At 41.9% G+C, this 25,356-nt stretch overlaps 1 protein-coding gene and 1 non-coding gene across 2 annotated transcripts in view; one reads left to right on the top strand and one right to left on the bottom strand.

Moving 5' to 3' along the window:
* LOC138354117 (uncharacterized) overlaps nt 1-24,155 on the bottom strand; it is a 92,519-nt gene extending 68,364 nt beyond the window's left edge. The window contains exons 1-4 of the mRNA XM_069307981.1: nt 23,981-24,155; nt 16,413-16,637; nt 15,853-16,032; nt 6,571-6,693 (exon numbers count right to left, since the gene is read on the bottom strand). Coding sequence (XP_069164082.1) covers nt 6,571-6,693; nt 15,853-16,032; nt 16,413-16,637; nt 23,981-24,155 — 703 coding nt within the window. The remainder of the gene's footprint in view (nt 1-6,570; nt 6,694-15,852; nt 16,033-16,412; nt 16,638-23,980) is intronic.
* On the top strand, nt 21,563-21,681 carry LOC123774455 (5S ribosomal RNA). Its single transcript, XR_006774948.1, has one exon. It is a non-coding gene; the product is annotated as a 5S ribosomal RNA (ribosomal RNA).
* Nucleotides 24,156-25,356: the final 1,201 nt, after the last annotated feature.

Here is a 25,356-nt window from a genome sequence, read left to right as displayed (position 1 = left end):
TTACCATCTCTTTTAAGGGTCTGAGCAGGTGGTGGAGCGGGTTAAGGCGTACCTGTTATGCCAGTTGCTGGAAGGCTTCTGTGCTGGCTAGGGTTCGAGTCTCCTGGTGGGAAAGTGTTCTAAAGTTGTATACTTCACTCTCGTGTTTAGGAAAGTTGTGCCTTAAGCATAGACACTGTGTCTTCCCATATTAACAGGGACTTGATGAAATAAACGTATAAATGACCCCTCACTTGCTCTAGTGCTCTTGGGAGGTGGTGATCTTTGGTGTATTTAAATACTCCGAAATTACCATCTCTTTTAAGGGTCTGAGCAGGTGGTGGAGCGGGTTAAGGCGTACCTGTTATGCCAGTTGCTGGAAGGCTTCTGTGCTGGCTAGGGTTCGAGTCTCCTGGTGGGAAAGTGTTCTAAAGTTGTATACTTCACTCTCGTGTTTAGGAGAGTTGTGCAATATATATATATATATATATATATATATATATATATATATATATATATATATATATATATATATATATATATATATATATATATATATATATATATATACATATATATATATATATATATATATATATATATATATATATATATATATATATATATATATATATATATATATATATATATATATATATATATATATATATATATATATATATATGTCGTACCTAGTAGCCAGAACTCACTTTTCAGCCTACAATGCAAGGCCCGATTTGCCTAATAAGCCAAGTTTTCATGAAATAATATATTTTCTCTATTTTTTTTCTTATGAAATGATAAAGCAACCCATTTCATTATGTAAGAGGTGATTTTTTTTTTTGGGGGAGTTAAAATTAACGTAGATATATGACCGAACCTAACCAACCCTACCTAACCTAACCTAACCTATCTTTATAGGTTAGGTTAGGTTAGGTAGCCGAAAAAGTTAGGTTAGGTTAGGTTAGGTAGGTTAGGTAGTCGAAAAGCAATTAATTCATGAAAACTTGGCTTATTAGGCAAATCGGGGCTTGCATAGTAGGCTCAGAAGTGAGTTCTGGCTACTAGGTACGACATATATATATATATATATATATATATATATATATATATATATATATATATATATATAAATGTGTACAATGAAAATCAGAGTGTGAATGCAATAACATATATCAGCATAAATGTTCCTTGATACACCGCAATGATCAATCGATCACCCTATCAGTCCTAGAAAGTATACGTCTGTAGATAATCCAGCCTACGATTGTAACTCTAAACTTCAGTATAAAACACTCCTTGACATAAGAATGCAAACAATCACTCACCTCTCACTGCGTCTTGCACGCTAATGACAACCAAACACTATCAACTCCCTACAAGTAATCCACCAGAACTTCCCCTCCACATCTGGAAGTTCACTACCCTGATATCTTCAGGCTCTTCCGGGCTTAACTACCAGGATCCTCTGCAGCTCCTCCAGGCTGCTACCATGAAGTTTCCTTGAACAACTACGGTGCTTCACCCTTCTGCTAGGGTCCTCCACAGTTCTCCTGGCTGCTACACCATGAAGTTTCCTCGAGCAACTATGGTGCTTCACCACCTCTACAGAAGCACGTGACACTCCTCTTTACTGCTTCTCCTCACAGCTCGAGGTCCTCTGCTCCACTACCTTGGAGTCTCATCAACTACTCCCTCTGTGCTGGCTTCGAAGTTCTCAGCAACTTCTTCCCCAAAGACAAACCTGCAACCCATCGACACTCCAATAAAAATGTTTCCCCTTTAACACATAAACAAAAATAATCACACAATATGTTTGCCTCAAACCTCTATCTGTCCTCTACATACAGTGAGAGTGGACTCCCCCGTTGGGCGGGTCCATGCTCCACCTCGCCTGGCGGGTGTGAGTCACACTGGGAGGGTCCTCCTCCGTCAGGAGCCGGGCTCCCTCAGTTGCCTGCCAGCGCTCAGAGGAGACGGACGTCGCTCCGTGTTCCTCCCTCTCCACTCTCTTATTTCAGGCTTTCTGCCTTATTAAAACATGTCTAACTTATCAATAAACCTTGCTACTGCCGCTAGGCACACGACCAACTACAAGCAATCACTATGAACTGGCATATATCGTGCTTACCACAGATTGTCTAGTCGAGGGCGCTCCTCCCTCTGACGAAGCTTGGTCAGGGCGCTGCCACGGCCCACAATAATGTCTGGGCGGCTTAATACTCTTCTCGTCGACCAGGACTTGAGACCACAACGTTCCCAGCTCGATTCTACAGCTGGCACGTCTACACACTTCTCTTCTCTTCGAGATATATCACTAGGGGTTCCCTTCTGACGGGAGCTCAACGGAGCGCAGCTTTCCCCCTGCGATGTCTGGCCTCAAGTGAGGTCAAAGCCCTCCAGAAGCGAGCCTCGCACCTCCAGCAAAATGTCCACATCTGCTAGCCAGTCATTTATCTGTTTTCTTCTTCACTGCCCATAATCTTAAATTGTTATTTATATCCAAGCAACTATTTTACATATGTGTTATCACCTCAATATTTGCTAGATCTTCTAATCAGGTCAGGCTTCCTGAATAACTCTCAAGGGGGAGACTCGTTTCTCCTGTAGGCTGAGATCATAACAAGCCCGACAGCGAGCCGACCCTCGAAGAACTCAGCAATGCCCTAGACTCCCTTGCTTCTGGTAATCCCTCCTGGCAAAGATGGCATTCCTGCTGAGACCTTGAAGTGCTGCAGAGGTAGCCTGCTCATGGGGCTGCATGAAATTCTCTGCCTCTGCTGGGGGAGGAGAGGTGCCACAGGACATTAGGGATGCCAACATCGTCATGCTGTATAAGAATAAAGGTGACAGGGGGCGACTGCAGCAACTACCGTGGAATCTCCCTCCTCAGTATTGTCGGAAAGCTGTTTGCTCGAGTCGCATTGAAGAGGCTCCAAGTGCTTGCAGAGAGAGTCTATCCAGAACCACAATGCGGATTCACAGCTGACAGGTCCACCATCGACATGGTCTTTTCCCTCAGACAACTGCAGGAGAAATGCAGGGAACAGGAGCAGCCACTCTTCGTAGCCTTCATAGATCTGACGAAGGCCTTCGACCTCGTCAGCAGGGATGGCCTGTTCAAAATCCTCCCCAAAATCGGATGCCCACCCAGGCTCCTCAGCATCATCAGATCTTTCCATGAGAACATGAGTGGCATCGTGGTCTTTGATGGCCTAACATCAGACGTTTTTGACATCCGAAGTGGAGTAAAGCAGGGCTGCGTACTGGCTCCAACCCTATTCGGGATTTTCTTTGCAGTTATGCTGCGGCACACCTTCGAATCTGTCACGGAAGACATTTACCTCCGGACCAGGTCGGATGGAAAGCTCTTTAACCTCGCCAGGCTGAGTGCCAAGACAAAGGTTCGGCTGAGGTGTCTGCGCGACTTCCTTTTTGCCGACGACGCAGCAGTCACTGCTCACTCGGCCGAAGATCTATAACGGCTCATGACCCGCTTCAGCGAGGCCTCTCAGGCTTTCGGACTCACCATCAACCTGAAGAAAACACAAGTCATGGGACAAGGAGTGGACTCCCCACCTGACATCGGCATCTCCGATTCCAAACTGGAACTCGTTCACGACTTCGTGTACTTGGGCTCCACAATCTCTGACTCCCTCTCTCTTGATATGGAGCTAAACAAACGCATCGGTAAGGCATCTACTACCATGTCCAGACTGACAAAGAGAGTGTGGGCTAACAATAGGCTAACTGAGTATACTAAGATTCAGGTTTACAGAGCCTGTGTCCTGAGCACTCTTCTTTATGGCAGTGAGTCTTGGACACTCCGCGCCCGTCAGGAAAGACAGCTGAATGCCTACCACGTGCGCTGCCTTCGACACATCTTGGACATCACCTGGCAGGACAAGGTGACAAACAACAATGTCTTGAGGAGAGCAAGAATCACTAGTATGTCCACAATGCTGAAACAGAAACGAATGCGCTGGCTCGGGCACGTTGTGCGAATGGGCGACGGTAGGATCCCCAAGGACCTCCTGTATGGAGAGCTGATGAATGGAAAGCGTCCAACAGGCAAGCCCCAGCTAGGTACAAAGACGTATGCAAGAGGGACTTGAAAGCCATGGATGTTGATCTTGCTATATGGGAGACACTGGCTGCAGACCGTTCAGCCTGGGGGCAGTCTGTTCAAAGAGGTCTCTCCAAGTTCGAGGAGTCACTTACCAAGGAATCGGAGGCAAAGAGACAGAGAAGGAAAGCCGGTAGCCAGGAAGACAGACCAGAATCGGCCTTCGTATGTGCTCGGTGTGGGATGGACTGCCACTCTCGGATTGGCCTCATCAGTCACACCAGACGCTGCACCAGGATTGACAACTAGGGCGCAACTCCATAGTCTCCCGAGACTGAAGGATGCATACTACTACTATATATATATATATATATATATATATATATATATATATATATATATATATATATATATATATATATATATATATATATATATATATATATATATATATATTCACTGCCCTATGCTTCATCATAAACTGATGATTTTTTTTAAGAAACTAGAAGCAGATGATTTATGAATAGGTGATTTAGAAATGATAAGTTGTTACTGCTGTCGACCGTATTCTCTCTGGCGTGTGATAACATGCACTACTGGTGGACGTGTAGTGACAGTCACTGCCAATGTGCGACCCATCCACATGTTTAAATAGTATTTTTGTAACTCTGTGCAACATAGTTAAAACATTGATGTAAAAGGCGATTAGATAGTAGAATTTTATACTATTCACTTTACTGAGTCCTATAAAACGAAGCTAAAAACTAACATAAATATTCCAAGCCCTAGTATAGAACATATATGTACTATATGAGGGAAAAGACAGATAGCGTGTATTAGGCCTAGGAAGGTTAGGTGAGATTAGTTTAGATTGTCTTTACAACATAAATTCAAAACCTGTTCCGGTTTGTCCAAATATAATAGTAACAATTTCTACTTCTAATTGTTAATTACGTCAAATATGTACTATGGTCCTCATCGTTACTATTATTACTAACTAAAAGGAAGGCTGGGCTGCAATGTGACAATGGCAAGTAAAAACAAAATACCCTGGAACAGTATATTTTATCTTATAGTTCAACTTTTGGAATCCAAATGAATTTAATTGATAACCGTAATACAACAATTTGCTCCATATGACCATGACATTAGGGTGAGAAATTTTATTCAGCATTCTTCAAGCATTTACATAAATCTATATTTATACAAGAGAATGTTTGTGTGTGTTTTAGGTTGGAGGTCAGATTGTGACCTCCAACCTGACTGTCATAGGCAGGTCATGGTCGACCAATTCTTACCTTTATGCCAGTCTCCTATTGTGACCTTTTAGTCACCCCCTATGATGTCTCCCCTAAGGTTCACATTTCCTAAATGTTTTCAAACGTTTTAGCTGTTCATCACATAGAAATTTGTTACAATATTATTACAACGTTGTGCTAAAGTAACAATAATTAAACAACGTTGTGGTTATGTTATGTGTTTGTTGATCACATGCTCCATGTTCAGAGAGAGAGAGAGAGAGCGAGAGAGAGAGAGAGAGAGAGAGAGAGAGAGAGAGAGAGAGAGAGAGAGAGAGAGAGAGAGAGAGAGAGAGAGAGAGAGAGAGAGAGAGAGAGAGAGAGAGAGAGAGAGAGAGAGAGAGAGAGAGAGAGAGAGAGAGAGAGAGAGAGAGAGAGAGAGAGAGAGAGAGAGAGAGAGAGAGAGAGAGAGAGAGAGAGAGAGAGAGAGAGAGAGAGAGAGAGAGAGAGAGAGAGAGAGAGAGAGAGAGAGAGAGAGAGAGAGAGAGAGAGAGAGAGAGAGAGAGAGAGAGAGAGAGAGAGAGGAGAGAGAGAGAGAGAGAGAGAGAGAGAGAGAGAGAGAGAGAGAGAGAGAGAGAGAGAGAGAGAGAGAGAGAGAGAGAGAGAGAGAGAGAGAGAGAGAGAGAGAGAGAGAGAGAGAGAGAGAGAGAGAGAGAGAGAGAGAGAGAGAGAGAGAGAGAGAGAGAGAGAGAGAGAGAGAGAGAGAGAGAGAGAGAGAGAGAGAGAGAGAGAGAGAGAGAGAGAGAGAGAGAGAGAGAGAGAGAGAGAGAGAGAGAGAGAGAGAGAGAGAGAGAGAGAGAGAGAGAGAGAGAGAGAGAGAGAGAGAGAGAGAGAGAGAGAGAGAGAGAGGGGGGAGGGGAGAGAGAGAGAGAGAGAGAGGGGGGGGGGGAGAGAGAGAGAGAGGGGGGGGGGAGAGAGTGAGAGAGAGAGAAGGGGGAAGGAGAAGGAATAAATCGGTAAGTTAGAAGATAGAAGGGTAGAGGAAAAGAGGGGAGAACGAGTGGATGAGAGTGTGAAGATCAAGAGAAGGCAAGGGGTCCGGGAAAGATAAAGGGTAGGGAAGAGAGATGAAATGGGAAAAGTTGGAATTGAGGGGGTGAAAAATTGTATAGAGAGGAGAGAGATGGAAACAAAAGGTGATGGGAGTGGGGATGTGTTTAAGGGAGGATACCCGGCCATCGCCGGGTATCCCACCTTGTTATGTTATAAAGTTCATGGATTTCTTACCAAATTGCAAAACATCGATGATATACACTTCATTCTCCTTGTTGACATCTGCACCAACACGGGTGAGGATCTTCACCACGTCGTTGTGACCTCTAAAGGCTGCTAACTGAACAGCTGTCCAACCTGTCAACCAAATATAATGTTATCTGGGATGATTTATCACGACTCAAGATGCTTCTGAAATGATCATACATAGTATTATGAACATAACAATTTGTTATGTGTGGCCAGGGAGGGATATGAGAGTAAGGGAATGTTCTTATGTGTTCTTGGGAACACTCAGTACTCTAGGCTGAGAGGTGTGACCAAGGTGGGATATGAGAGTAAGGGAATGTTCTTATGTATTCTTGGGAACACTCAGTACTCTAGGCTGAGAGGTGTGGCCACGGTGGGATATGAGAGTAAGGGGATGTTCTTATGTGTTCCTGGGAACACTCAGTACTCTAGGCTGAGAGGTGTGGCCAGGGAGAGTAAGCCCTTCACACTTACTCTCATATGAGAGTAAGGGAATGTTCTTACGTGTTCCTGGGAACAAAGTAGCTAGGAGTTCGGTAGCGTCATTCTTATATTTAGTGTAGTCTCGTGTTGTTAATATAATTCTTGTTATTTATGAGTCTAGTACAGTTACTGAGCATACACTGTGGTTGTAATGGGTGAAGACAACAACAGAGATGGAGTCCAGGGATTCTTACCTCATATACCTCAGGAAACTACATCTGTAACTCAATACTGACTCAACTGTACTTCAATACCCAGTTCAAATTAATTGTAGCCACTGTGTGCTGTTTATCTAGTCATTTTATATTCTAGTTATTTCTATGCATTACAATAGTTCTATTTTCAATCAAGTGCAAAAAGCACTGAGAATCTTTGTTTTCATTATTTTTTATGTAATAATAGTCACACATATAAGCTTCTGCCTGGATGCCACTGTGATAACAGTATCCAATAAATTGCTGAGGATGAAATAGTTTGTTTCAAGACGTCTAAAGAAAATCAGTTATCATTTATAGTGACTGCTCGACCTACATGTTCATAAAAGGCCTTACGTTCAACAATGCCATTAGTCTAAACAATAAATTAATATAAATATATATATATATATATATATATATATATATATATATATATATATATATATATATATATATATATATATATATATATATATATATATATATATATATATATATATATATATATTATTAAATATGACCGAAAAAGTAAAATTAATAATTCTAACACGAATTTTCTCAATCTTTCTTATGTTTCTTTTCACTGTTGATGGTAATTCAAAAATCAATTCTCCAAAATTCATTTTTATTTCCAGTGTGACGCGACACTTGAGATCGTTTCGTAAAACTTATTACATTTTCAAAGACTTTAGTTTACACACACACAACTTTAACTGAATAGAGCTTAAACATCTTCGAGTTTTTATACCTACATTTGGGTGAGGTGACATGTTACAACAGTTTTGGAAGAGGTGAAAATAAACTTTTAACACAAGACAGGACACGAAACAATGGGTATTAAAGGTAGGTAACAGCAGAAGGCCTATTTTTATTGGCCCATATTTCTTTATGCTTCTATATTGGAGCGGAGTCTTGAAGTGGAGCGGAGTCTTTCTGGTATGTCCTCTTGACATACCAGAAAACATTCTAAGGAAACTACTCCAAGCTTGTACTAAAGAGGCACCCTTTTTGAGCCCGGATGGACACATGTATAAGCAAGTAGATGGGTCGCCATAGGTTCTCCCCAAGGTGTCCTGTTTGCAAACTTCTACATGGGTACCATCGAGCAAAAAGTCTTAGTCGACATGAACTTGAAACCGGCCATATACTGCAGGTATGTTGACGACATTTTTACACAGGTACCTGATGTCAGACATCTGCAGGAGCTGAAGGAGGCATTTGAGCAGAATTCTATGTTGCGTTTCACTTACGAGATGGAGAAGGATGGGAAGCTGCCCTTTCTAGATGTAACAGTCATGGAAAGGAGCGGAGTTTTCCACACTGCAGTCTACACTAAGGAAACAAACATAGGAATGTGCCTAAATGCCAACAGTGACTGCCCAAACAGGTACAAGAGGAGTGTTGTTAACGCTTATGTCGACCATGCTCTCAGCCACAGCTCAGAATGGAAGCAAGTCGACGAAGAACACTGTAGGGTAAGGCAGGCTCTCATTAAGTACTGTGAATTCCCCTGAATAATCAAAGCGGCCCCTTAAAGTCTCAACACAGTTCCAAGGGCAGTAATATTGTATACCTGATAACAACACTGCACAAACCTACAGCATAATGATGCCATCAGCATACCCCACATGCTAACGACATCATTAGGCAATCAGTCAGCAATCTCATCTATTGACTCACCACACAACATAGTACATAAAACCATGCAAATGAACACATGGAAATGACATTCACATAATCAATGAAAATTATATCACCAGAAAAATGTATCCCTAACTACACAGACCTCAGGGTCTCCACTGACATCCTTGCAACACTGGCCTGCCTACCTCTGCAATGATATAATTAACATGCTGTACTATGATGGCATTAATCAAGACTGAACGATTATATGGAATGACAGACTGGATCATTTATATGGTTGATCTCTACACTGACCGGTTACATAACTCGAGTCAGTCTACACACTTATATATAACTATATATCTACAGTGTGGTACCGTGTACAACATCCATCTCCAGGTACCGCCCAATCAGTCACCTGGAAGTGCTACAGACAGCTGTATCTCAGCTGCTTCCCTAGCCTGGCAGGGCTATGGGACAACACAGCTTTTACTGGAATTTCCACTAGTCCTGAGACACTGTTACACTATGATTATTGTACTCACGTTTTTTAAATCCTCAACACATACATTTCCCTGGTCTCTACCACTCTGGCTGTAGAACAAACAGTTCGCTTCTCGTGTGTCGACTAGGTGCGGCCCTAGGCTGTCCAGGGAAAGTGGCCAAGTGGAATAGCCAAGGCATGTGGCCACCGCATGGCCCTAAGGGGGGGGGGGGGGGTCACCACAGGTAGCGCGGGACGTCACAGAGCCCCACCCGAGCTGAGCTGGCGCGAGGGTGGGATGGGGTTTGGCCGGGGTGGCCTGGGGCCGGATTCAGGAAGGTACTTATGAAGGTTTTTCCTCTTAGCTAAGAGCGTTTTCCGTCTTAGCGCCTTCGTGGCGGCTACGTCCGTATTCAATTAACTACCCTAAGTGGAAAAACCTTCGTAAGTTCATTCCGGGATTTAAGTGTGGTTTCGACCACTCGTAGCTATACGTAAACTGGATATGTCATTTTTTCTCTACTACATAACACTGGGATCGATTTATGATATTGGAACATGACCAAAATATTATAGCTTGTGAATCTAGTGAAGAGGAGTCCTTCGTGTTAGTTATATATGCATTCTCTGCTTGAAACTTGAAGTAAATATGTGTTTGATGATAGTAGAATTAGTTTTATAATAGCAAGATATTATACCAGTAGTTATTAAGTAAATAAACACTGGTAAACATGAAATATGAGAGAAGGTGATGAGCCCTGCCTGATGGGATCATTAACTATCACCAAATGCCCCTGTTCACCTAGTAGTAAGGGTGTACCTTAGCTATACATACCCATTTCTAATTTATTTAGTTTGGTTTTATTTTGAAATTAAATCTGGGTGAGACATAAAATAAAAATATGCTGCACAAATGATGTTAGGTAAGGAAAAGGGTAAAAATGTCAAAAACTTTATTCATTGAATACTTAAAGCTATAATTATGACTATATAGATTATTAAAAAAGAGAGAGGGAAGTAGGGGTCCAAGACCTCTTCCTGTTATACAATTTGGGTGTGGAACAAGTAATTATCAAAAGAAGGCACCATGCCGGGAAGGCTATGTAGCAGTAAGGCAGTGAGGTGAGGCAGCTACTTATTTGAGAAATGCTTATTTTATTTACCTTGTAAGCTGAGGCAACTTATTTTATTTGAGGAATACTCAGCTGATTCCTCTACATTTAGCATGGAACAAATTTGTGTCCAAGACCTCTTCCTGTTACTCAATTTGGCTGTGTGTAACCAAACTAGAAGTGCTCTACAAATCAAGGGACCCAAAATGTGGAATGACCTCCCGAATCATGTCAAAGGCTGTACCTCTCTCAACCAGTTTAAGAGTTAAACAAAGTACTGCCTAATTAACTCCATGTAACCTAACTTACCTCCTAAATGTCAACCCATGTCTTGCTATTTTTTAAACAACGCTGTTCACCAACATGTGCAATTGCTGATTTATGCTATGTTAACCCCCTTTTTGTATTTTTTATTCCTTTCAACACAATTTATACCTAATCCCGATTACTATTAAGTTTTAATCTGTGTTTTTTCCCCCCCACACCTTGCCCGAAATGCTATGAGTATTAGTGGCTTTAGGTATTGTATGTACTAGCTCTGCCTATAAATCCAACATTATGTTTGTAAATCAACTGTATGTACTTTTCCTGAATAAAATGTATTTATTATATATTTTTTAATCAGTAAGTATTAAAAGAAGGCACAAAGCTGGGAAGGCTATGTAGCACTATTGTGTGTAACAATAAACCAAATTTTTTTTAACAAATAATGCACCTGTATGGGAAAACAAATCCTATCAGCTGTAAAAATATTGATGCAGTTATTTAAATGAAAAATATAATGAAAGAAATATTACAAGTTTATTTTTATCCTATCTTTTTGTACTGTACAGTATATCCAAGGAAGTGAAAAATTGAGACATAATGCACAATTTAATGAATGATTAGCATGGATTAGCAGTTCAAAAGAAATATGACTTGTATTACATATCAACATGAGATCTTAATGATCCATGGTCAACATGATTTAATAAGGATAATACAGTACTGTATTTGCAATAATACAAACTATAATTTAAAATCTTTATTACTGATTTTTTTTTATTAAGAAGATTAGGTATACACAGCAATGTGCTGCTACCCTATTCTATATGGAATATTACACAGTGTAGATAAAAATCTAGCTATAAGTTTATCTAATACTCCCATCTCACAGGATGGTTAGACATACTGTACATGGAATCAATTTAGAAAATACCAGCCTCAATACAAAAAAACAAATCAACTCTGACTAAACAACTCTAAGCAATTTTCACAAGAGGTAAGCACTGAATCATGGAAACATTATATTATAATTACTCTTGCCAGTTTCTACAAAACTCCTCTCAAACAATGTATTTTTAAACATGTTTAGGTATACACAGCAATGTGCTGCTTCCCTATTCTGTATAAAGGACCACACAGTTTAGATCAAAAACCAGCTACAAGCTCACCCAACATCCTCACCTCACAGGATGGCCAGTCATACATGGAATTAGGAGAGAACAAAATACTTAATGCTGATCTATTAGCCTCCACTGGCAAAATCTGGGTGCAGCACAAGAATTTCTTCCAATATTCCTGAGTGTATGAAGTAATTATAGAGCTCAAAATACCTCATACCATTTGGTATGAAGTCACTGATAACAGGACAATCACAGATATAGTGTTGGAGAGTATGTTCTCTCAAGTAGGACTGAAAACAGATGTTTTTTCCACCAAGAGGGCTATAAACCCATGGAACCGCCTACCCGCTGAAGTCGTAAATGCCAAATTCCAGCTAAAAAATATCATTAAGACAATTGGCGGGCCCTTTAACAAGCCGCCGGCTTTCTGTCCTCTTCGAGGCCACTAGATAGTTAGTGGCCCTTGGGTAAATTCAGTAAATATATACAATAATTGTCAGCGCATCTTCCGAGCAACAAGGACAGCTACACAGTATCTCTTAGAATTACGTAGGTAAACAACAAATGTAACATATTTGTTTACTACAATGTCCGTGCTGCCTGTAGAAGTTGAAAAAACATTGTTTTACTTCGAAATATACTAAATTTATAAGAAAATTCGACGTAAATAGGAGGCAGTAGAGCTCCGATAAGCCAGCGCTAAATCTTCAATATGAAGAATGTTGCTGCTCTCTGATTGGCCAAACGAAACACAGTAGTGACCTCTATCGGCACGCAGGTGAACCAACAATTTTCTTCCTAAGTATACCTTATTGAATCGCACCTAAGCATCTTCTTAGGGCGCACTTAGGAACCTTCGTAGCAAACCCACTTACGAAGAAATACACAGAGCTTCCTGAATCTAGGTCCTGGCGCGCAGGTGGCCTGGAAGGTTGCCCCCCCTGGGCGGCTGGCCAAGGTGGGTGGCGCGCACATGGGACTTGCCTCAGGCCGGCTTGGCCAGCACCCACAGGCATACAGAATGGGGATGGGAGAACCATCAAACACCCCCATTAAACAGAGCATGCCTCGCTCATACACTGGAGTGATAATGGGCGGCGGCATCACCACATGGCGGACCCAACAAGGTGGAATTCAAAGTCCAACAGGGGCCTGTAATAACACCTCACTTACACTGCCTTTATTCCACCAATTGTCCATTGCCCATTAACAATACTCAGACCCGATGTGAGGGATCAATCTGATACACCATGAGGCCTGCCAGCTGCCTCAAGGGTGAACACTGTAACTGTCTCTTAGTTTGTTACTGATCCTGCCGTACTCCGTACTCCCAACTTTCACGCAAATTGGGCCTTGACACAACCCAGGATGGCAGGAGTGCCATGCACTATGCGTAATCAGGATGACACATCGATTAACGGGGGTGGGGGTGGCAGGCTGCCACCCCCACCCAAAAGTCACCTTCCCAGCTTTGCCGCCCAGCTCACACTGACTCTATGGCGGCTAGGGAAAACTCAAAATGCCCATCTGTCCCCCCTACCTATGTTGACCAATCAGCACAAAGCCGGCACTGCTCTCTCGTGCCGCTCCCAATCACAGCTGTTCGGGCCAAAACTCAGCTAGGAGCAGAGGTGCCTAAACCAATCACAGACGGCCTCACCCTGAGGCGTCCCGTGACATCACAAAGAGGGGGAGGCCTAGGACTGGCGCGATGTCTCACATGGGTGGGGGGGGGGGGAAGACGATCACCCGACTGTCCTTCCCCCTCCTAACGGTTTGAGTCAAGTACCCTCTCACACCACTCACTCTCAACTCCCATCCTACTTTCACAGAAACAGGAAAAACTCTGTAACTCTCTTTACAGAGTAATCACAGACTTCTGGCTAGTCTTAAATGATAGTCCTTAACATGAGCTTTCATCCAACACCCCACAAGTGTATGATCGTTTGAAAACTTCTTGACTAGAGTCCCTAGAGCGACTAGCCTAATCTAGAAAACTAGGAAAACTAGCTGAGGGCATCTTCATTCCCTCACACTCTACACCTGAAGCAGCCTGTGTAAGAATTGTTCTACACCTGAAGCAGCCTGTGTAAGAATCGTTCTACACCTGAAGCAGCCTCTGTAAGAATTGTTCTACACCTGAAGCAGCCTGTGTAAGAATCGTTCTACACCTGAAGCAGCCTGTGTAAGAATTGTTCTACACCTGAAGCAGCCTGTGTAAGAATCGTTCTACACCTGAAGCAGCCTGTGTAAAAATCGTTCTACACCTGAAGCAGCCTGTGTAAGAATTGTTCTACACCTGAAGCAGCCTGTGTAAGAATTGTTCTACACCTGAAGCAGCCTGTGTAAGAATTGTTCTACACCTGAAGCAGCCTGTGTAAGAATTGTTCTACACCTGAAGCTGTCTGTGTAAGAGTTGTTCTACACCTGAAGCAGCCTGTGTAAGAATTGTTCTACACCTGAAGCAGCCTGTGTAAGAATTGTTCTACACCTGAAGCAGCCTGCGATGTCTGTGTAAAAAAGTAACATTATTGGTAATATATACATGAAAACTTGTAAAGGAAAATATGTGGACCTAATAACGATCCTACACACTCATCTCTTAGATATAGATTATATGTTTATTGCATTAGGTGATAACAAAAGCATCAATTACTAATATGGATCTACTTCAAGCTTCCGGCTGCTTATTTTGGAAAAGATGAAATTAAATATATAATCAAATAGCTGCTATTTGTAACACGAACGAATCAGTCCTTATTGGTGACTTAAATCTGCTTACACCATACTGGGGTGATCCAATATCTAATAGCTACGGACATAGTTTGTTCACAAGTTGACCAGACCACACACTAGAAGGTGAAGGGACGACGACATTTCGGTCCGTCCTGGACCATTCTCAAATCCAGAATTGAGAATAGATTTGAGAATGGTCCAGGACTGGCCGAAACGTCGTCGTCCCTTCACCTTCTAGTGTGTGGTCTGGTCAACTTACTTTAGCCACGTTGTTGTGACTCATCGCCTGCGTTTGTTCACAAATTTTTTTTAAATCGCAATGTGTTAATTGGTTAAGAATCTAACGTGAACCTCAAATATCCTGGACATAATTTTATTTTCTAATAAAGATTCTATAAATGATGTACAACTGGACAAAGAACTCAGTTCTACTAATCATCATTGTTTCATCCTGTTTAACATGGAATAAATTAACAAATTATGAGGAAATACAAAGTTTGTAACAAGCTGATTTAAAAAGTGACAAAAGTTATCTATGGTGGAATTATATCACCATAGAATAAACACAAACGAGGCCAGGCCAAGTTAAGCAGTGCAACAATCAAAACTAATATTGAATTACAATCATTGTGTCATAATGGTGTAGTGTATGTCATCATGCTGAGACATGTCATCATGTCTCAGCATGATGACATGTGGCTGCTGCAGATGTGTTGCAGTCCATCAGTGAGACACATGTGGCTGCTGCAGATGTGTTCCATTCCATCAGTGAGACACATGTGGCTGCTGCAGGTGTGTTGCAGACTATCAGTGAGGCACATGTGGCTGCTGCAGGTGTGTTGCAGACAATCAGTGAGGCACATGTGGCTGCTGCAGGTGTGTTGCAGACCATCAGTGAGGCACATGTGGCTGCTGCAGGTGTGTTGCAGACCATCAGTGAGGAACATGTGGCTGCTGCAGGTGTGTTGCAGACCATCAGTGAGGCACATGTGGCTGCTGCAGGTGTATTGCAGTCCATCAGTGAGGCACATGTGGCTGCTGCAGGTGTGTTGCAGTCCATCAGTGAGGCACATGTGGCTGCTGGAGGTGTGTTGCAGATCATCAGTGAGGCACATGTGGCTGCTGCAGGTGTGTTGCAGACCATCAGTGAGGCACAGGTGGCTTCTGCAGGTGTATTGCAGTCCATCATTGAGACACGGGTTACTGCAACAGTTGTGTTGCACTCTCCGTGAGGTTCCCAGCTTTACCAGACAGTTTACAGTTGTTACCAGCTTTCCCAGAGAGTTTACTGTTGTTTCCATCTTTCTTAAATAGTTTTCTGTCGTTACCAGCTTTATCACAGAGTTTAATATTGTTTCCAGCTTTCCAAGAGAGTTTAAAGTTGTTACCAGTTTTACGACAAAGTTTAATGTTGTTACCAGCCTTTCCTGAGAGTTTAATGTTTTTACCAGCTTTAACAAACAGTTTAATGTTGTTACCAGCTTTCCCTGAGAGTTTAATGTTGTTACCAGCTTTAACAGACAGTTTACTATTGTTACCAGCTTTCCCTGAGAGATTAATGTTGTTACCAGCTTTCCCTGAGAGGTTAATGTTGTTACCAGCTTTCCCTGAGATGTTAATGTTGTTACCAGCTTTCCCTGAGAGTTTAATGTTGTTACCAGCTTTCCCTGAGAGTTTAATGTTGTTACCAGCTTTAACAGACAGTTTACTATTGTTACCAGCTTTCCCTGAGAGATTAATGTTGTTACCAGCTTCCCTGAGAGGTTAATGTTGTTACCAGCTTTCCCTGAGATGTTAATGTTGTTACCAGCTTTCCCTGAGAGGTTAATGTTGTTACCAGCTTTCCCTGAGAGGTTAATGTTGTTACCAGCTTTCCCTGAGAGGTTAATGTTGTTACCAACTTTCCCTGAGAGTTTAATGTTGTTACCAGCTTTCCCTGAGAGTTTAATGTTGTTACCAGCTTTCCCTGAGAGTTTAATGTTGTTACCAACTTTCCCTGAGATTTTAATGTTGTTAGCAGTGTGACGATAATCTGTAATAGAGCAGTGACTATTCTGGCTGGTGTTATGGTAATCGCACATTAATACAAAAAGTAAAATAAAATAAATAAGACTACTTGTTTCCTCTACACTATGAGAGTTGCAGGTGAAACTAAAGAAATAAAAATTTCAGACATTTAATGTAACAAAATGATTTGAATAACATACTAAACAAAGCCCCTTATCCACTTGGCTTAAACGCAATTTACAAGAGAAATAGACACATGTGAAAGTAACGTTAATGGCAAAGGCGCAATTAATACGTTATACAAAAGCTGCAGAAGTCTACCGACACCCAGGGGAGGGTGAGTAGATGTTCCAGCTGAGAGCAGGAAATGTATTCTGATGACTGGACGCAGGTGAGCTCCTTATATATGTATGGGCCAGGCCAGCATAGATAGCGCAAATCTTGTGGGAAACCATCAGCTGGCAGCAAGACAAGCAGTTAGCGTCTGGTCGACCGGTGTCTGGACCTCTGTCCAGACAGCAGGTGTCCAGGTGTCTCGGGTACTTGAGGGTGGAGGGGGGTGGTGTCTATCTAGACACTGAGGCGTCTGAGAATGTATTGTAATGGTCGTTGATGATGATTCCTTATGTTGGAGACTGCAGATACATTGGTGAATAGGCGGTATTGGAAACAGGCAGGAGATATCCGAAACACCAGCTTAACCAGGCAGTTTACTCTTGTTACTAGCTTTTCCAGAGAGTTTAACATTGTTATCAGCATTCTCAGAAAATTTGATGTTTTTATCAGCTTTCTCAGAAAATTTAATTTTGTTACCAGCTTTTCCAGAGAGTTTAATATTGTTACCAGCTTACCAAGAAAGTTTAATGTTATTGCAAACTTTCCCAGAGAGTCTAAGGTTTTTACGAGCTTTCCAAGTAAGTTTAATGTTGTTACAAGCTTTACCAGATAGTTTACTTTTGTTGCCAGCTTTATCGGACAGTTTAATCTTGTTTCCACCTTTCTCTGAGAGGTTACTGTTGTTACTAACTTTCTCTGAGAGGTTACTATTGTTACTAACTTTCCCAGAGAGTTACCAGCTGTTAGTTACCTGTTGTTACCAGCTTTCCAAAATAATTTAAAGTTGATACCAGCTTTTCCTGTTGTTACTAGCTTTCCCAGAGAGATTATTGATATTACGAGCTTTCCCAGAGAGGTTACTTTTGTTACAAGCTTTCCATAACGTTTAATGTTGTTAACAGCTTTCTAGAGAGTTTACTGTTGTTACCACCTGTCGTAGAGAGTTTAATGTTGTTACTACCAATTCCAGAGAGTTTGATATTGTTAGCATCTTTCCCCAGAGAGTTAAATGATGTTACCAGCTATCTCCACAGAGTTTAGTGTTGTTACCTACTTTCCCAGATAGTTTAATGTTGTTACCAGGTATTGCAGAGATTCTAATGTTGTTAGCAGCAATCCCAGAAGGTTTACTGTTGTTACCCACATTTCCACGGAGTTTAATATTGTTACCAGCTTTCCCATAGAGTTTAATGTTGTTACAAGTTTTCCCAGCGATATTAATGTTGTTACCAATGTCTATTTTTGGTAACACCTTTCCCGAAGAGTTTACTGTTGTTACTAGCATTCTCAGAGAGTTTATTGTTGTTAAAATTTGCTTAAAGAGTTTAATGTTCATACCAGCTTTCGCTGATAGTTTAATTTGGTTACCAGCTTTCCCTGAGAGTTCAATGTTGTTTCCACCTTTCCCAGAGACTTTACTGATGTTTCCAGCTTTCGTAGAGTGTTTACTGTTGTCACCAGCTGTTATTAGCCTTCCCACAGAGTTTAGTAATGTTACCATCTTTCCCAGAGAGTTTAATGTTCTTTCCAGATTTCCCAGAGTTTACTGTTGTTACTAGCTTTCGCAGAGAGTTAAATGTTGTTACCAGCTTTCCTAGAGAGTTTAATGCTGTTACCAGATTTCGCAAAAAGTTTAATGTTTTTACAAGCTTTCCCAGAGAATTTATTGTTGTATCCAGCTTTACCAGACACTTTAATGTTGTTACCAGCGTTTCCAGAGATTATACTGTTGTCGCCAGCTTTCCGCCAGTAGTGTTTTTACCGGTTTTCCCAGAGAGTTTAATATTGTTACCAGCATTCCACGAAAGTTTAATGTTGTTAACAGCTTTATCAGACAGTTGAATGTTTTTACTAGCTTTTAGAGAGAGTTTAATGTTGTTAGCAGCCTTCCCAGAGAGTTTAACGTTATTACTAGCTTTACTGGGGAGTTTAATGTTGTTCCCAGGTTTACTAGGTAGTTTATTGTTGTTACTAGCTTTCCCAGACCATTTTCTGTTGTTCCCAACTTTCTAATAGAGTTTAATGTTTTTACTAGCATTCCCAGAGAGTTTACTGATGTTTCCAACTTTTCAATAAAATTTACTGTGGTTACCAGGCTTTTCCAGAGAGTTCAATATTGTCACAAGCTTTCTCAGAGAGTTCAATATTGTTACAAGCTTTCCCAGATAATTTAATGATATTCCACCTTTCCCAGAGAGTTTACTGTTGTTAACTGCTTAACCAGACACTTTAATATTGTTGCCAAATTTCCCAGAGAGTTTAGTGTTTTTACCAGATTTACCAGACAGATTAATGTTTTTTCTATCTTTCCCAGAGAGTTTAATATTGTTACCAGTTTTCCCAGAGAGTTTATTGTTGTTAACAACTTCCCAGATAATTTGATTTTGTTACTAGCTTTCCCAGAGAGTTTAATGTTGTTACCAGCTATCCAAGTGTGTACAGTTGTTACTAGGTTTCGCAGAGAGTTTAATGTTGTTACCAACTTTACCAGATAATTGAATGTTGATAGCAGCTTTCCAGGAGAATTTAATGTTGTTTCCAATTTTACCAGACTGTTTAGTGTTGTCACAAGCTTTCCCAGAGAGTTTTCTGTTTTTTTCCAGCTTTTCCAGATAATTTACTGATGTTACCAGCTATCCCAGAGAGTTTAATGTTATTACTGTCACGCGTCGCTCACCTTAGCCTTGTGTGATGGGATTTACACTTAAACAACGGAGGTGTATGTTAATGATCCTATAACCCCCCGCTGCGGGTCTACACACCCTCTACTGGGGTACCTTTGACCACACCCAGGGAGCTCTCCAACTCATGCCTGAAGTCGGGTCCCCGCCACTACTTGACTATGGAGCTAAGGGAGAGAAGAGAAAGTCCAGCACACACTGCTTGATACTGACAAAGAGCTGAAATCTCTTGAAACCTTTCAAAATGAAGCTATGCGTCTCATCCTTGGGGCTCCAAAGTCCACGAGAATAGTTAATATGAGAGCAGAGTTAAAATTACCTACCATAAGTGAGAGAATTTTGTCTATTAGCACAGTTTTCGGCGTGAAGGCATTGAGTAGTTCTAGACAACACATAAAGTTTCAAGCTAAACTTTCTAATATGCTGCACTCACCTGAGGTCTATAGAAGAAGAACGAAATCTGATTATGTATATTGGTTCTACAAGGTAGCTAATTCCATCAAAATATTAAATATGTACCCAACTCAACTAATGATTAATGAGCCAATTACTTCATGGGATAACTGGGATCTATCAGCATGGGATAACTGGGATCTATCAGTTGATTTTATAAATTCGCCCAAGAAAGATAGTGTGCACACTACATTATTAAAACAGTTAACACTGAAAAGCATCACTGAAAGTACTCAGAGTATGGGTAACGATGTGTATCAGTGCTATACCGAAGGCTCTGTAGAAGAAGGTGGACGATGAACCGGATGTGCATGTAACATATTTGAACAATCATCTCTCGTACATACAGCAATGAAGCGCGTCAATGACTGGGCAAGTACAACTCAAACCGAACTTGCAGGCATATACCTTGCCACTGAATTTTTAAAAGACAAAGGCAGTGGACTGATATACTGTGACTCGTAGAGTGCACACCTGGCATTGAACGCACATAGTAGTGACACCCAGAAAATAGTCAGTGATATTCAAATGAATGTTTTAGCTGCTAAAGAAAACAGATTTGAGGTTAAATTCCTATGGATACCATCACATGTTAGCATCTCAATGCATGACACTGTTGATATGCTTGCAAAGACAGCCTGTAGAAAACCAGTGGTAGAAATTGATATGGGTGTTTCATTAGCAGTGACAAAGAGAATACTTAAACAAATATCTAGTGAAGATCTCACCAACCTAACAAATTCACAAAGACCTGAAAGTTGTAGCATTAAATATTATGATAGATATCGTGAGGAGACATTCACATATGGGACTAATAGAACAAGAACCCGGCAATGTGATGTTATAGTGGCCAGAATACGCCTGGGATATAGACGTATCTGGCAGCTTTCTCGAAACCCAAATGTCGAGTACACAATGTGTCAACTTTGTGAAAGAGAAAACATGCACTCTCTTGAACATTATATTGTAGAATGTCCCATACTGACTGATTTTCGCCCTCCTGGGCTAAGGTATGCTGAACTCTGTAATTACTATAACAGTACTGGAACACTTGATGATATATTGGACTTGTATCCAAGATTGACCATGTAATATACCAATTATGCAATGTATATATATGATGTAACTATATAACCTAAGCTTGTAAAAGCACCTTCAGTGATTAAGTGCTTAATTGCACACTAGTTTCTTTATCAGCTATCTCACCCTGTCAGAGTAAATAAGACAAATGTATGTGAATGCATGTGTGTGTATATATGTATGTATATGTGTGCGTGTATGTATATGTATGGGTATAAAGTATATATGGAAGCTGATCAGAATTACATTTCACCTTTGTGAATGTACATTAATGACACTATGTAAAAGACACAATGCTGGTTAGCATTGTAAATGTGTGGCCACATCTATGGTAGAAAAAAAAACTGCTTGAGCTCGATCCTGCAATCGAGCTCTGCAACACCCCAGAGAGAGAGAGAGCGCCAACGGCCATACCACGTTGAGAACACCGCTTCTCGTCCGATCAGCGAAGTTAAGCAACGTTGGGTTTGGTTAGTACTTGGATGGGTGACCGCCTGGGAACACCAAATGCTGTCGGCAATAATGTTAAGGGGGAGCCGGTCGGCCGAGCGGACAGCACGCTGGACTTGTGATCCTGTGGTCCTGGGTTCGATCCCAGGCGTTGGCGAGAAACAAGGGGCAGAGTTTCTTTCACCCTATGCCCCTGTTACCTAACAGTAAAATAGGTACCTGGGTGTTAGTCAGCTGTCACGGGCTGCTTCCTGGGGTTGGAGGCCTGGTCGAGGACCGGGCCGCGGGGACACTAAAGCCCCGAAATCATCTCAAGATAATCCCCACCGGGCTTGCCCACCTACACGTGCAAAGTTTTGCGGGACCTCCGGTCGTTACCTCAGTTCTCAACATTTATTTTGGTCGCCAGCTGGGTAATCTTCTCTGCGTCCCGGCAACACTTTAATTTCAGATTTGATACAGTGTTGCCACCTAGTGTCACTTTTCTGTTTAATATCAGTACTAGTGTGGTGCAATATAATATCACTTGTTCACAATGTTCAGTGAGATGAGGAGACATATAAAAGCGATAATAAAAGTAAATAAAGTTTACTGAAGAGAAAACTACATAAACATGATAGAAGTATACGTGTAATAATATATAAATCAGATGACAGTGGCGCTTCTTTGGTGGCCCCTGGCAACCCGAGTCAGCTTTTTTTTTTTTTTTTTTTTTTCTTATTAACAGGGATAATCCTGCGCGGGCCCTAAGCCTCTGGCTGGCCCACTAAGTGATGCTTGTTTCTGTTTTACCTGGGCGGAGGATGAGTATGTATGACTCGTATGGTCGCTTCAGTAAGATGTTGCCATATGTGTTTAACAACTTCCTCTGCTCTGTTGAATCGAAGGTGAAATCTTAACGGGTTTGTAACTGTGCACTGTGTTAGATAATGTTCCAGTGGTCTGTCGGGCATTTCTCCACAGTGTTGACATTTCCTCTCACCTTCCGGAACCCGTAAGCCTATTTCCCATGCACATGGGTATCCAAGCCTGATGCGATGTAAGTGCACCTCTGTTGTTCTACTGCCTCCGTTCATCAAACTAAGTGGTTCGTAGTTGGTTGAATTCTTGTACCAACCCGCAGATCCTGATGTTGCAACTGCTGTGTTGTGGTCACTGTACATCTTTCGCATTGCTCTGATTCGAATCACTTTCTTCATCTGGGAGAGACTCTGTGGTATGTAAATGTCTACATTCCTCCTCTTAGTAGCAAGTTTTGCAGCGTCGTCTGCAATGTCATTACCTAATAGTCCCACATGACTTGGCACCCAGTTGATAAGTACCCGTCGGCCTTGTCGTTTGAGAGTGTGCATGAATGATAAGACATTGGTGATCAGATGGATGTTATCACATAGGTGTTCCTGTTGCAAGGTTTCAATGGCGGTTCTCGAATCTGTATGGATGATAACATGCTGTCGGTGTTCAGCAAGAGCATGTTCCAAAGCCTTTTGAATGGCTAGCATCTCAGTCTGTAAAGTCGAACACCCATTTGAGAGCCTCCAACTATATACAGAGTTTCCTGCGTTAACTGCAGCTCCGGTTTCTTGTCCCTGCTGGTCTACTGACCCATCCGTGAAGTAAGTGAAGCTGTCGGATGCCATGTTTGCTTCTATATGCATCTGTGCAAAGTGACGGAGCAGATGAGGATGTGTCCGGTTCTTCTTCCCGTCAAGAGCCATAATCTGAAAGTCTGCTGGCAGAGATTCCCAAGGGGCTTGTATAACAAAGTCTGCATGTACGTCGTCGACACCCCTCTCAGTGACTGTGTTTGCCATATCGAATGTATCGATGGCGTTTATCGCACAATGGGTCCACCTGTTGCCATTGGAGGCTCTTCTGTCCAGAGTTAGTGCTCCAGTGATCATATCTTTAAGTGAACTGATTCTAGGTCTAGTCAATATCTTGGTCAGCATGCACGCAGCAATCCCCTTTACCCTTATTTCAATCGACGTTAGCTTTGTCTCTAGTCTTAGGTTCAGGATTTTAGTCCATCTGGGAGCACCTGTTATGACCCGCAATGCATCATTTTGAAGAACCTCAACGTTCGCCCACTGACCAGGAGAAAGAGTGAGTAAGGCAGGCGCTGCATAATCAACCAGGGAACGAACGGCGTGTATGTAAAACATTCTCAACACTCTGTGTCCCGCTCCTAGACGGGGCCCAGTGATTGCTCTCATTATATTTATTCGTGACTTTGCTTTCTCCTTTAGATATTGAATTTGCTTATGGAATGTCATTTTAAAATCAATCCACACTCCGAGATATCGATATTGTGTAACCCACTGAAGGTTAATGTCCTGAATGCGTAGGTGCCTGTCTGGAGCCTTGCCACCTAGTCTCATCGCCTTAGACTTCTGTGCAGATATTTTTAGCCCTAAAACACTGCATTCAGATGCCACTTGATCTAAGGCACCTTGAGCTTTATGTAGAAGTGAAGGACCCGTAATGACTAATGCTAGATCATCAGCATAGCTTAGCAATGTAACACCTTCTGTAAAAGACATGGTAACAAGGTTTTCCATAAGGATGTTAAAAAGACTAGGACTGAGGACTCCTCCTTGTGGAGTCCCATTCTCGTGCAAGTGGTAGTCCGACACTTGTCCTTGCAACTTTACTCTGGCATACCTGTGACTTAGGTAATCTTGAATCCATGCTAGCATTTTCCCCCTCACACCTTTTTTAACTAAGGTGTGTAGTATTGCTGGCGGGCTTGCAAGTTCAAACGCTTTCTCCAGATCAAGGAAGACCACTATAGCTGGACCTGAGTTAACTGTTCCTAGTAATGTCGCTATGCAGTTTGCAGTACCTACTCCTCTAGTGAAGCCAAATATGTGTTTATGAAGGTCTCCAGTCTTCCACAGTAGCCTATTTAAGACCATCCGTTCAGCAGTTTTACTAACGCATGATGTTAATGAAATGGGTCTGTAATTGCCAGGTTCATTCGGCTTAGGAATCGGGATGATGTCTGCTTTCTTCCAAGAGGGCGGTAGTTTGCCTTGCTGCCAAGACGCATTGATGACGTCCAATATCCCTCGGTCTCCAGCAGGACCTGCATGTGCGATCATTGAGTATGTAATGTTATCAGCACCTGGTGCATTGTCCTTACCACCTTTTTTGGCTCTGCTTAGTTCCTGTTCGGGGAAGGGACAGTCACATTCGTCATTTATAGCTATGCCCTCATGAATGACTGTCATCCTCTCTTGTTTTAAGTGTTCTTGCTGCCTTCGGACCATTGCAGGAAGCTGATATGAAGCTGTTCTTTCTGCAAATTGGAGAGCAAGTCTCTCAGCCTCCTGCAATGGTTGAATACATGCCTGTGGCCGGGCTGGTCGACCTGATATAGTTTTAATCTGACCCCATATCTTGCCAAGACTACTATGTTCATTTAGAGTTTGACACCACTCAAACCATCTTGCCTCCTTTACTTCTCTAGAAACTCGCCTAGCTTCAGATATCACCGCTCGTAGCAGAGTTCTACCTTCTGGTGTGGGGTTTCTCTTTAGATGTTTTCTGAAGATATTGACTCTGTGGTTCTGTTCTTTAACGTCATTACTATAGAACCAATAGTTCTTTCGTTTTGTGTTACCTGCGATAATGATTGGAATAGCTGTGTTCGCAGCAGCTGCAACGGCTTCCTGCAGATTGGTCTCGTGAATGTTCAAATCCTCAGGTGGCGTGTACGTTGCATACCATTTTTCAAGTTCT

This window comes from Procambarus clarkii, chromosome 61 (genome assembly GCF_040958095.1).
Source record: "Procambarus clarkii isolate CNS0578487 chromosome 61, FALCON_Pclarkii_2.0, whole genome shotgun sequence".
Lineage (NCBI taxonomy): Eukaryota > Metazoa > Arthropoda > Malacostraca > Decapoda > Cambaridae > Procambarus > Procambarus clarkii.
This window is presented reverse-complemented; position numbering and strand designations above follow the sequence as displayed.